Source organism: Coregonus clupeaformis, chromosome 29 (assembly GCF_020615455.1).
Source record: "Coregonus clupeaformis isolate EN_2021a chromosome 29, ASM2061545v1, whole genome shotgun sequence".
Lineage (NCBI taxonomy): Eukaryota > Metazoa > Chordata > Actinopteri > Salmoniformes > Salmonidae > Coregonus > Coregonus clupeaformis.
In genome coordinates this window covers 47,476,715-47,491,522 of record NC_059220.1, presented here as the reverse complement: position 1 = coordinate 47,491,522, position 14,808 = coordinate 47,476,715, and the positions used below count along the sequence as shown (strand labels likewise).

Here is a 14,808-nt window from a genome sequence, read left to right as displayed (position 1 = left end):
TCTCCTCTCCTCTCCATCTTCCCTCTCCTCTCCCTCTCCCTCTCCTCTCCTCTCCTCTCCTCTCCCTCTCCTCTCCTCTCCTCTCTCCTCTCCATCTTCCTCTCCTCTCCTCTCCATCTCTCTCTCTCTCCTCTCCTCTCCTCTCCTCTCCTCTCCATCTTCCTCTCCTCTCCTCTCCTCTCCATCTTCCTCTCCTCTCCTCTCTCCCTCTCCTCTCCCTCTCCTCTCCTCTCCTCTCTCTCCTCTCCTCTCCTCTCCATCTTCCTCTCCTCTCCTCTCCTCCCTCTCCTCTCCTCTCCACTCCCTCTCCTCTCCTCTCCTCTCCTCTCCTCTCCTCTCCTCTCCTTTCTGATCGTTGTTCTTATCCTTTCCTCAACCTGCCCATCTCATTTCCTTTCCTCTCCTCTTCTTCCTCCTTTTCTCACCCTTCCCATGTCCTCTGCACCCCTTCTTCTTCCTGTTCTCCTCTCCTCTTCTTCCTCCTTTTCTCACCCTTCCCATGTCCTCTGCACCCCCTCTTCTTCCTGTTCTCCTCTCCTCTTCTTCCTCATTCTCTTCAGTCTCTGTAGTCACATGACCGTAGCTCTTTCACAACTACTCAGAGCTGCGACAAAGGGAAAAGTTATGTTCTCAAGAAATATGCTTCTTCGGCAAACTCAGACAACACCTCGCCATCTGATACTTCAATTGATCTGATGTCACCCGTGGAGTGTCATGACAGGCTGTCTGTCTGTCTCTCTCTTCCCTCTCTCTCTGTGGCAGTTGTAGTGACGCGTTGTGAATGCACAGTTTTAACTGCCACCTACAATGTCTCCCTGACTTAGACAGGCTGTCACACACGTCAGATCAGCTTTTAATGTGTGTAGCGGGAGAGACTGGAGACAACACTCACTCTTTCTACTGAAGCCTCTTTGGAAATGGTAAACAAATGGCCAGTTTTTAAAGACTTCAGTAGGGAATAAGGTGTAACCTCTGATGCAGCCACCTTGCACCATAGGGTTCCAGTGTAGTATTAAGGATCTGTGTGTAGAAAACTTCTGTACCTTGGACTCCTTGATCTTGACAGCGATGATCTGTTTCCTCTGGCGTATGATCTCCACAAGCTCGTCACACTCCTCCACTAGCTTGGCCTCGTGCATCGCTGTGTTCGCCTGGGGACAGAAGCATAGCACACTTTAACACGGTGTCCAGCTGTGTTCAAAACTGCAGAGTCTCTAACTGTTCACCCGCTAACACTGATCATCACTCCACAAAGCTCATTACAGCAGTTAAGATTCACTTAAAATCACAAACACACACACACACACACACACACAAACTCCATTAATTCCATAAGAGCCATCTTATTAACGGAGGTTGATAATTAACAAGGATGAATACAATGCTCCAACATCACTGTGGATTACTGCTCAGCAACACGACATTGGCAGAATCACTAGGTAGAATCACTAGGCTGAATCATAGGCAGATTCACTAGGTAGATTCACTAGGTAGATTCACTAGGTAGATTCACTAGGCAGATTCACTAGGCAGATTCACTAGGTAGATTCACTAGGTAGATTCACTAGGTAGAATCACTAGGCAGAATCACTAGGCAGATTTACTAGGTAGATTCACTAGGTAGAATCACTAGGCAGAATCACTAGGCCGATTCACTAGGCAGAATCACTAGGCCGATTCACTAGGCAGAATCACTAGGCAGAATCACTAGGCAGATTCACTAGGTAGATTCACTAGGCAGATTCACTAGGCAGATTCACTAGGCAGATTCACTAGGCAGATTCACTACGCAGAATAATCTACTCATTGTCAGTGGGTGCTGTAGGTGGGTGTGGTGCAGGAATCAGACGCAGGACGCAGAAAATAAGTCCAATAGACTTTAGTGAAAAGCACACTCAAAATAACGAGTCAAACGCCCGGAGGCGAGAACGTCCGCACACAGGCGAAAACCAAAAGGCGCACAAAACAGTGCGTAAATAACCTCCTAACACAGAGGAGGAAAAATACGAAATGCACAAGGCAACAGTAGCGCACAAGCACGACAGCGAAACAATCACACACAACACTAGACTAACACAACGAGAACTTATAGGACACTAATTAGTGCTAAACGAAAACAGGTGTACATAATACAGACAAAACCAAACGAACATAGAAACATTCAACGGTGGCAGCTAGTACTCCGGAGACGACGACCGCCGAAGCCTGCCCGAACAAGGAAGAGAGGCAGCCTCGGCCGAAACCGTGACAGTACCCCCCCCTTGACGCGCGGCTCCAGACGTGCGCCAACTCCGGCCTCGGGGACGACCAGGAGGACGCGGAGCAGGGCGCGTAAGGTGACTACGGTGGAATTCTGTCAGGAGAGACGGGTCCAAAATGTCTCTCCTCGGCACCCAGCACCGTTCCTCCGGGCCGTACCCCTCCCACTCCACCAGATATTGGAGACCCCCCATCCGACGTCTCGAATCCAAGATGGACCGCACAGAGTACGCCGGTGCCCCCTCGATGTCCAATGGGGGCGGAGGAGTCCCCCTGACTTCATTTTCCTGGAGTGGGCCAGCTACCACCGGCCTGAGAAGAGACACATGGAACGAGGGGTTAATATTTTTTATACTCAATAGGCAGTTGTAATCTGTAACACACCTCGTTCAATCTTCTCAGGACTTTAAATGGCCCCACAAACTGCCGACCCAGTTTCCGACAGGGCAGGCGGAGGGGCAGGTTTCTGGTAGAGAGCCAGACTCGATCACCAGGTGCGTACACCGGTCCCTCACTGCGGTGGAGATCGGCGCTCGCCTTCTGACGACGGAGGGCCCGCTGCAGGTGGACGTGTGCAGCGTTCCATGTCTCCTCCGAGCGCCGCACCCACTCATCCACCGCAGGAGCCTCGATCTGGCTCTGCTGCCAAGGTGCCAGAACCGGCTGGTAACCTAATACACATTGGAAAGGGGTTAGGTTAGTTGAGGAATGGCGTAGGGAATTCTGGGCCATTTCTGCCCAGGGCACGTACCGTGCCCACTCCTCCGGCCGGTCCTGGCAGTATGATCTAAGAAACCTACCCACATCCTGGTTCACACGTTCCACCTGCCCATTACTCTCAGGATGGTAACCCGAGGTGAGGCTCACCGAGACCCCCAAACGCTCCATAAAAGCTCTCCAGACTCTGGAGGTGAATTGGGGACCTCGATCAGACACAATATCTCGGGTACCCCGTAGTGCCGGAAAACATGGTTGAATAGAGCTTCGCGGTCTGTAGGGCAGTAGGAAGGCCCGGCATAGGGAGCAAACGACAGGCCTTAGAGAACCGGTCCACAACGACCAGTATAGTATTATTCCCCTGCGAGGAGGGAAGGTCAGTGATGAAGTCCACCGAGAGGTGAGACCATGGTCGTTGTGGAACGGGCAGGGGGTTGTAACTTACCCCCTAGGCAGATGTCTAGGCGCCTTACACTGGGCGCACACCGAGCAGGAGGAGACATAAACCCTCACATCCCTCGCCAACGTGGGCCACCAGTACTTAGCACTAAGGCAGTGCACTGTCCGGCCTATACCCGGATGTCCAGAGGAGGGTGACGTGTGAGCCCAATAGATCAAACGATCCCGAACCTCGAGCGGAACGTACGTCCGATCCTCCGGGCATTGAGGAGGACTAGGGTCGGTGCGCAACGCCCGCTCGATTTCAGTATCGACCTCCCACACTACCGGTGCAACCAGACAAGACTCCGGCAGTATGGGAGTGGGCTCCACGGACCTCTCCTCCGTGTCATACCGCCGAGACAGTGCGTCTGCCTTACCGTTCTGTGACCCAGGGATGTACGTGATCTTAAATACGAACCGGGCCAAAAACATGTTCCACCGCGCCTGGCGAGGGTTCAGTCTCCTAGCTGCCCGGATGTACTCCAAGTTACGGTGGTCAGTCAAAATGAGGAAAGGGTGTTGAGCCCCCTCAAGCCAGTGCCTCCACACCTTTAGGGCCTGCACCACGGCTAACAGCTCCCTGTCCCCTACATCATAATTTCGCTCCGCCGGACTGAGCTTTTTGGAATAAAAAGCGCAGGGGCGGAGTTTAGGTGGTTTGCCGGACCGTTGCGAAAGCACGGCTCCTATACCGGCCTCAGATGCGTCCACCTCTACCTGAAATGGTAAAGAGGGATCCGGATGCGCCAGCACCGGAGCCGAAGTAAACAGGTCCTTCAGCCTCCCAAAAGCCCTGTCCGCCTCAGCTGACCACTGCAAACGCACCGGACCCCCCTTCAAAAGAGACGTTATGGGAGCTGCCACCTGTCCAAAACCCCGGATAAACCTCCGGTAGTAATTCGCAAATCCCAAAAACTGCTGCACCTCTTTCACAGTTGTTGGAGTTTGCCAATTACGCACGGCTGACACCCGGTCAACCTCCATCTTCACCCCTGACGCAGACAACTGATAACCCAAAAAGGAGATCGACTCCTGGAAAAACAGACACTTCTCTGCCTTGACATACAGGTCGTGCTCTAACAGCCTCCTCAACACTCGGCGCACCAGGGCCACATGCTCGACTCGGGTAGACGAGTACACGAGAATGTCATCTATGTACACGACCACCCCCTGCCCCTGCATGTCCCTGAATATCTCATCCACGAATGATTGGAAAACTGAAGGAGCGTTCATCAACCCGTATGGCATGACAAGATACTCGTAATGCCCCGAGGTGGTACTAAATGCTGTCTTCCATTCATCGCCCTCCCTAATGCGCACCAAGTTGTAAGCGCTCCTGAGATCTAATTTAGTGAAAAAGACGCGCCCCGTGCAATGACTCCGTCATGAGTCGCAATCAGAGGAAGTGGATAACTGTACTTCACCGTGATCTGATTGAGACTACGGTAATCAATGCACGGGCGTAACCCTCCATCCTTTTTCTTCACAAAAAGAAACTCGAGGACGCAGGGGAAGTGGAAGGCCGTATGTATCCTTGTCTCAGAGATTCGTCTATGTAAGTCTCCATAGCTCTCTTCTCCTCTTGAGACAGAGGATACACATGGCTCCGTGGGAGCGCAGCTCCTGCCTGGAGGTCTACTCGCACAATCTCCCTGCCTATGGGGAGGCAACTGCGTCGCCCTCGACTTACTGAACACAATAGCCAAATCCTCATACTCAGGGGGAATGTGCAATGCGGGCACCTGGTTCGGACTCTCCACCGAGGTAGCCCCCACGGAAACGCCTAAACATCGACCCACACACTGGGCAGACCACTCCATCAGAGCCCTCTCCTGCCACGAAATAGACGGGTTATGGATACTCAACCAGGGCATGCCCAGCACCACTGGATACGCAGGCGAGTCGATCAGAAACAGCTGGATAATCTCCTCATGACCCCCCTGCGCACCCATCCTAAGTGGCGCCGTGACCTCCCTGATCAAGCCCGATCCCAACGGACGGCTATCGAGGGCATGAACGGGGAATGGGACGTCAACAGGAAGAAGGGGAATCCCTAATTCTAAACAACATTTTCTATCCACAAAATTCCCAGCCGCGCCTGAATCTACCAGCGCCTTATGCTGGGAATGAGGTGCTACCTGTGGAAAACGCACAGGTATACAGAAGTGCGCAGCAGAGAGCTCTGGGTAAGTGGGGCGCCTACTCACCTGGAATGACTCCCCAGTGCAGAGCCTGTCGTCTTCTCCCCTAGGAGACCCTCCCCAGCACCTAGCCGCGGTGTGTCCTCCACGGCCACAGATGGTGCAGGAGACGGCCCCCCTCGTACTCCGACCCCTCCTCTCTCTAGCGCCAGCGCCCCCAAGCTCCATAGGGCTCGGCTCGGAGGCGCACCGTCCGCGGGTAGCCAGCAGGGTGTCCAACCTGATGGACATGTCCACTAACTGATCGAAAGAGAGGCTGGTATCCCTGCAGGCCAGCTCCCGACGGACGTCCTCTCGTAGACTACAGCGGTAGTGATCGATGAGGGCCCGCTCATTCCACCCTGCATCCGCCGCTAGAGTACGAAATTCTAAGGCGAATTCCTGGGCGCTCCTCCTCCCCTGCCGGAGGTAGAACAGACGCTCCCCCGCGTAAGTGAGTAAGTGATGGTGGTGGCGTCTATTCTCCTCCACTCGGCGTTGGCCCATTCCAATGCCTTGCCGGTAAGACAGGAGATGAGGGCGGACACGCTCTCGTGTCCAGAGGGCGCCGGGTGCACGGTGGCCAGGTATAGCTCCACCTGGAGAAGGAAGCCCTGACACCCGGCCGCGGTCCCATCATAGGCCCTCGGGAGGGAGAGTCGAATTCCCCTGGGTTCCGGTGCTTGAATGGGCTGACTGGCTGATGTTGATGGCTGGGGAGGTGGAGTTGGGGGGGTCCCTCTGGTCTCCCAGCGTTGCAGGGTGTTAATCACGTCTTGCAGGGCGTTACCGATGCGAAGGATCTGGTCATTCTGTTCACGGACCCGATCCTCCAGAGACTCCTGTGCTGCTGCGGCTCCTGCTGATTCCATCCTTCAGGTGTGTGATTCTGTCAGTGGGTGCTGTAGGTGGGTGTGGTGCAGGAATCAGGCGCAGGACGCAGAAAATAAGTCCAATAGACTTTAGTGAAAAGCACACTCAAAATAACGAGCCAAACGCCCGGAGGCGAGAAAGTCCGCACACAGGCGAAAACCAAAAGGCGCACAAAACAGTGCGTAAATAACCTCCTAACACAGAGGAGGAAAAATACGAAATGCACAAGGCAACAGTAGCGCACAAACACGACAGCGAAACAATCACACACAACACTAGACTAACACAACGAGAACTTATAGGACACTAATTAGTGCTAAACGAAAACAGGTGTACATAATACAGACAAAACCAAACGAACATAGAAACATTCAACGGTGGCAGCTAGTACTCCGGAGACGACGACCGCCGAAGCCTGCCCGAACAAGGAAGAGAGGCAGCCTCGGCCGAAACCGTGACACTCATCCTCCCTGCATCACCAAATCTCATCTCACTGCCTACAACCCACTGAACACTGAACCAGGTATATATCCTCATTCCACTGGCTGAAACACTGAAACGCTGAACCAGGTATATATCCTCATCCCACTGGCTGAAACACTGAAACACTGAACCATTGATATATCCTCATTCCACTGGCTGAAACACTGAAACGCTGAACCAGGTATATATCCTCATCCCACTGCCTGAAACACTGAAACACTGAACCAGGGATATATCCTTATTCCACTGCCTGAAACGGTATGTAACGTAACATGTGAAAAAAGTCAAGGGGTCTGAATACTTTCCTAAGGCACTGTAATTTCTCCTCTGAAATCTTCCCTGTCTGTCTGTGTCTCATCTCCAGGGAGGCATGGGAAGAAATATATATCCTTTATAAAACAAATGTTAAAAACGGCATTGACGTACCAGCTTTGTTGGCCTAGGGGAACCACACCACAGTTGAGCTCCAGTCACCAGTCACTCATAACGCCTCTAGTGGAGGACTTTCCCTAACCCTAACCCTAACCCCAACATGATTCACTCTGACCTCTAGTGGAGGACATTCCCTAACCCTAACCTTGACACGATTCACTCTGACCTTAGTGTTTCCCCTCCCAGACATGATTCACTCTGACACCTGAAACACACGCTGTTTGAGCCACCCGCTTGGTCTCTACCACTAAATCCTAGGGTGAATCAATGTTTTATTGTTCACTGGAAAGATATTTACTCTGTTCTGACACATAATGGCAACCGAAGGAGCCTGGCCTCCTTGGCTAGAATGCACTAGTAATGTTCTAACATCCACTGGGGAGGGCTCCCATAAAGGAAGAGATGGAGAGAGATGTTGAGGAACCCTAATAAGACAACATCAAACAATTATAGAGTTATTCTACAGTTATGAGATGGAAGAACATGTCTAGCTACGGATGCTGGTAATGAAGGAAGGATACTGCATAGGGCTGACCCCAATTAGTCGACTGGTCGATTGTTTGGTTGATAGGCTGTTGGTCGACAAAGATTTTTTTTAGTCGAGCATCAGCAAATATAAATATATATTTTTTTTATGGCACACGAGACACCTGTCTTATTCGCTCCCATCTCAGTGAACTAATCCATTGCGGAGGTTGAGACTAATCCATTGCGGAGGTTGAGACTAATCCATTGCCGGAGGTTGAGACAAATCCATTGCGGAGGCCGCAGGGATAGCACAGTCAAGAAGAAGGGGTGTGGCTAAGAGGCTAATGCGCTCTCTCCTGCCAATTTTGTGCACATTCATTGTTTCATAACTTCATTGTGTGAATTGTTTGCGTTGGATTGTTAGTGTATATAAATTCCTTCATTACATATATCACCAGTAGTACATTTACCGTTAATTCCTATCATTTCTAATCTACAATATTTGTTTGGTTACGGTAATTTCTGTTAACGCGTTCAATGTATTATTATTCCAGCCTTTTACCATTCTCATTGTTGGAGTGGACACGTTGTTTGCAGAGCGCACAACCTATGCTACACTTGTGAGAAACAAGTTTTAGTTTATTTCATTCCATTTGCGAGTTTTGTCAATTTAGTCCATTGTCTTTTGTTTGGAGCGCACCTGATTACGAATAGAAGTAGGCCTATAGGCTACCTGGCCTGCGCGCAAAGGTAGGCATATACATTTGTCCATTTGGGGATCTGATTGTATTTCTGATTGGCTTAACGTACCACCACTAATGAGCTGTGGAGCTTCTCATAGTAATGTTTTCTTCAACTCAAACAGCAAAGCAAACAAAGTCCGTTTTTACATCCATTGAGAATGACAATAGTTCCTCAATGTAGTTGAACAATCTTTCCAGCTCTCTCCCTTTCGATAACCACTCAGCGTGAAAGGGGAAAATGGCATGCTCTGATCCAGTGGAAACGTCATAAAATAGGCCTCCCTGATCACTTATTATCCCTTGCGCAAATAGCCTACAGCTGTGTCTGTCCCAAACTCACTGGCAGAATATTTTATACAATGTTGGAAGTTTGCTAGAGCAAGATTCAAGCCGGATCCAAGATAATAGTTGACACAATGTTTCAAATTGGTTGCAGGCAGGCCATGAATAGCCAATTTGATTTATAGGACATTTATTTTTATCAGGATATTTTCTACCTGCAGGCTGCAATGGTTTTATTTGTTGGCTTTATAGGCTATTTTTACACAGTTGGTAATGACAATAGAAGTAACTTTTTAGGTTTGTATCATTTCCATTTAGATTTGGGTAGAATTTTGATTAACCACATGACAATGATTTTGAAATTCCTATAAATGAAATTAAACGGTTCGACGAACATGTGCATTTGAAAACCAATAAGACAAATTGGCATTCCCCATGAGAAAGGTTGCCGACTCTTCGTGCAGCCTATTACCGGCAACTTCAGGAGAGTAACAGCATAATCTGCGAAAGCCAGCAGGATGGGGAGGAGGATGGTCGGGTCAGGTTAAGGTTTTTTTCTTCAGGTTATCTTGATCTCTGGCTCCCTCTTGAGTCATTTGTGTCTTATTTCATCAAACAGTGCACTTAAAGCATCAGAATAGCTCAATGCATATATCAGTGGAGGCTGCTGCAGGGGGAATAGCTCATAATAATGGCTGGAACGAAGCAAATGGAATGGCATCAAACATGGAAACCATGTGTTTGATGTATGTGATATAATTCCACTGATTCCGCTCCAGCCATTACCCGAGCCCGTTCTCCTGTGGCATATATATTTGCTTTTATTAAACCACACATATAGTTGATTTTATTAAACCACATAGGGTGTGTCTAGATATGGAAAAAAATATGTTTTAAAATTTCAACCAATCGATTGGTCGAAAGAACCAATATTTTTGTCGGGGACAGCCCTAATACTGTACACACTTATCCAGTTTAATGTGTTTCATATAATTGGCTGTATACTTTTCGCCCATGTAATGAGTGTCAACATGTTGTTTGAGGTGTGCTAGGAGTTGTTTCAACAACATAGAGACGTAGCCAGACGTTAACCCCAGGTCTCTGGCTGTCTGTCTGTCTATCTGGTGTTCCTCATCACTGTATTATCATGTTGTCTCATTGTCTTCTTCAGCAAGCTCTCTCTCATGCCTGCATGCACGGACACACACACACACACACACACACACACACACACACACACACACACACACACACACACACACACACACACGTACACACACACACAAACACACACACGCACGCACACACCAGCACGCATGCACACACACACACACACGCACACACACACACAAACACATACATGCACGCACGTACACACACACGCACGTACACACACGTACACACACACACGCATGTACACACGCGCACACACGCACGCACACACAAACACACACGCACGCACACACCAGCACGCATGCACACACACACACGCACGCACGTACACACACACACACACACACACGCACGTACACACACATGCACGTACACACACACACGTACACACACGCACACACGCATGTACACACACACGCACACACACGCACGCACACACCCGCACACATGCACACACACATGCACACACATACACACACACACATACATGCACCCACGTACACACACACACGCACACATACACACACACGCACGTACACACACACACACACACACACACACACACACGTACACACACACACGCACACACACACACACACACACACACACACACACACACACAAGCACACACAGACAGACACACAAACAGACAGACAACAACACCCGCTGGCTGAGGCGTATAATGTTTTATTAATCATCTCTGCTCCCTCACTAACCACAACAGCAGTAGCAACACGTCTCATTGAAAACACTGATATCTACTCACACACAGGCAGACGGGGGTAACACCTGGTAACCCACTGCATTGTGTGAAGTGCTGAAAGAGGGTAGAAAGGAAACAGCAAGGAGCCCCAGATAACAGACTGAGGGCCCACTGTGATCATTTAAATGAAATGATATTTACCATTGATTTATAGCAAGAAAATAAGTGGGGGGAGCTGCAATTTTGTTTAGTTGTTTTTTAAATTGTGGACTGGGCCTTTAACACGAGAAGAACGGAGCGGCGAGGAGCGAAGGATTAGTGCCGGTCTCTCCTCCAGCCTGACAGGATGAAAGAGGATTCAGAGAGCAGGAAGTGGCTAAGTGCACGTCCACAAGTCACTAGGGACCATCCCGTCCTGTCCTGCGCTCCCCAGCAAAAAAGACCAATGAGGTCTGTTAAAATATGGATGGGTGTGGCATGTGGCAGCTAAGCTCTACAACACCCAGCGTACACACCACCAACACAATCTAACCTGACACACAGACAAAACCAAGATACATTTAAACTATTGTTCAAGAAAAACACTGAGAAAATAAATAGCTCTGGAGAAAAACAATCATCAGCTTATCAATGGGTATTTGTCAAACTGTAAAGGAGAGATATGGCTGAAGGCAGTGTTGCTATGCCACCACTATAGAACCCACTGGCAGAATCACAGTACTCTTTTTTGATCATATCATCTTGGAGAGAGATTACTGTATGCAATGCAACAACGACAGAAAAATCCAGGTCACACCAGAAGTGTTAGAGCCCCATGCAGCCAGTCAGTCCTCTGTTGTTGTGATGCATTATTAGTGAGCTGTGTTTCTCCCTGCATGGAGTGTTACAGAACAGAGATAAAGAACTCTCCTATCTCCTCCTAGCAGGGAGGCTTCTGGGAAGAAACACAAGCGCGCACACACACAGACACACACACACACACACACACACACACACACAGACACACACACACACACACACACCCACACACAGACACACAGACACACAGTAGGCCCTATTTCCATTAGCGTAGAGCATTAGCATTACCTCACATAAGGTATATTATGCTTCCCTTCAGAATAACTAAGCCTTTCACTCAAACATCACACCAGAGAATAGCTAGCAGCTAGCATCCATAAGTACAGTTGAAGTCGGAAGTTTACCTACACTTAGGTTGGAGTCATTAAAACTTGTTTTTCAACCACTCCACAAATTTCTTGTTAACAAACTATAGTTTTGGCAAGTCGGTTAGGACACCTACTTTGTGCATGACACAAGTAATTTTTCCAACAACTGTTTACAGACAGATTATTTCACTTATAATTCACTGTATCACAATTCCAGTGGGTCAGAGGTTTACATACACCAAGTTGACTGTGCCTTTAAACAGCTTGGAAAATTCCAGAAAATTATGTCATGGCTTTAGAAGCTTCTGATAGGCTAATTGAAATCATTTGAGTCAATTGGAGGTGTACCTGTGGATGTACTTCAAGGCCTACCTTCAAACTCAGTGCCTCTTTGCTTGACATCATGGGAAAATCAAAAGAAATCTGCCAAGAACTCAGAAAATAAATTGTAGACCTCCACAAGTCTGGTTCATCCTTGGGAGCAATTTCCAAACGCCTGAAGGTACCACCTTCATCTGTACAAACAATACTATGAAAGAATAAACACCATGGGACCACGCAGCCGTCATACTGCTCAGGAAGGAGTCTCCTAGAGATGAACGTACTTTGGTGCGAAAAGTGCAAATCAATCCCAGAACAACAGCAAAGGACCTTGTGAAGATGCTGGAGGAAACAGGTACAAAATTATCTATATCCACAGTAAAACGAGTCCTATATTGACATAACCTGAAAGGCCGCTCAGCAAGGAAGAAGACACTGCTCCAAAACCGCCATAAAAAGCCAGACTACGGTTTGCAACTGCACATGGGGACAAAGATCATACTTTTTGGAGAAATGTCCTCTGGTCTGATGAAACAAAAATAGAACTGTTTGGCCATAATGACCATCGTTATGTTTGGAGGAAAAAGGGGGAACTTGCAAGCCGAAGAACACCATCCCAACCGTGAAGCATGGGGATGGCAGCATCATGCTGTGGGGGTGCTTTGCTGCAGGAGGGACTGGTGCACTTCACAAAATAGATGGCATCATGAGGAAGGAAAATTATGTGGATATATTGAAGCAACATCTCAAGACATCAGTCAGGAAGTTAAAGGTTGGTCGCAAATGGGTCTTCCAAATGGACAATGACCCCAAACATACTTCCAAAGTTGTGACAAAATGGCTTAAGGACAACAAAGTCAAGGTATTGGAGTGGCCATCACAAAGCCCTGACCTCAATCCTATAGAAAAGTTGTGGGCAGAACTGAAAAAGCATGTGCGAGCAAGGAGGCCTACAAACCTGACTCAGTTACACCAGCTCTGTCAGGCGGAATGGGACAAAATTCACCCAACTTATTGTGGGAAGCTTGTGGAAGGCTATCCGAAATGTTTGACACAAGTTGAACAATTTAAAGGCAATGCTACCAAATACTAATTGAGTGTATGTAAACTTCTGACCCACTGGGAATGTGATTAAATAAATAAAAGCTGAAATAAATCATTCTCTCTACTATTATTCTGACATTTCACATTCTTAAAATAAAGTGGTGATCCTAACTGACCTAAGACAGGGAATATTTACTAGGATTAAATGTCAGGAATTGTGAAAAACTGAGTTTAAATGTATTTGGCTACAGTGTATGTAAACTTCCGACTTCAACTGTAAATTCATTTTTGTTTTGACCTTTTAACAGTTTGTTTTTACACGTTCTCTTCATGGCCAAATCTGTCGCATAAATCATTTATTATGAATATAAGAGGCACAGATTGTTGCTGAGCCCTATCCGTATGCAGGCGGAGGAGGATGACACCATTTTTACATTTTAGTCATTTAGCAGACGTTCTTATCCAGAGCGACTTACAGTTAAGTGAGTGCATACATTTTCATACTGGCCCCCCGTGGGAAACGAACCCACAATCCTGGCGTTGCAAGCGCCATGCTCTACCAACTGAGCTAAATGGGAAAGTGAGAGACAGGTGGAAAGTGAGGAGAGGAGTTAATGAATAACACAGAGATCATTTAATCTGATGGTCTGAATGATCAGTTAGATACACTGTGATGCTCTATAACACAGAGATCATTTAATCTGATGGTCTGAATGATCAGTTAGTTACACTGTGATGCTCTATAACACAGAGATCATTTAATCTGATGGTCTGAATGATCAGTTAGTTACACTGTGATGCTCTATAACACAGAGATCATTTAATCTGAGGTTCTGAATGATCAGTTAGTTACACGGTAGTTCTCCGGGCCCAGACTAAAGGGAAATAGAGTCTGCAACACAAATGGCACCCTATTTCCTATGCAGTACACTATGAGTCCTGGTCAAAAAGTAGTGCACTAAATAGGGAATAGGGTGTCATTGGGACTCAGATGAGTTTACTGTGTAATAAAGGATGAATAGTGTTGAGAGTGATGGAGAGCATTAAACCAGCATTCCACCTCTGTCGGCCATTACTGGGGGGGATGTGTCCCAAATATCACCCTATTCCCTATATACAGCACTACTTTATACCAGATCCCTATAGGCTTTGTTTAAAAGTAGAGCACTACATAGGGAATAGGGTGCCATTTGGGATGTTTCCATAGTGACAGCTTTAAAGGGATCCACACTAGAGCACTATATAGAGAACTATAGGTCTGTATAGCTGACCCTGTCACCCTCTGACTAGAGAACTATAGGTCTGTATAGCTGACCCTGTCACCCTCTCCTTAAATCACCACCCCTCAAATTAAAGACTTCACTGGGAACAGACTGTGAGAGATTATGACTCAAATTAAAGGCCTCGTCAGGAACAGGCTGGGAGATAAATAACTCCTCAACAGACAGGTGGGGTTACTTCAGGTGAGGAATGAAACTTGCAGCCACTGCAGTACTGTGTAGATCTCAAAGACCTTGATGTAC

The 14,808-nt window shown here is 48.0% G+C and overlaps 1 protein-coding gene across 2 annotated transcripts in view; it reads right to left on the bottom strand.

Moving 5' to 3' along the window:
• LOC121531678 (probable E3 ubiquitin-protein ligase MID2) overlaps positions 1-14,808 on the bottom strand; it is a 191,428-nt gene that overhangs the window by 50,615 nt on the left and 126,005 nt on the right. For both annotated transcript variants that reach the window (XM_041837050.2, XM_041837059.2), the window contains one exon: positions 1,044-1,151. In XM_041837050.2, the coding sequence (XP_041692984.1) occupies positions 1,044-1,151 (108 nt within the window). The remainder of the gene's footprint in view (positions 1-1,043; positions 1,152-14,808) is intronic.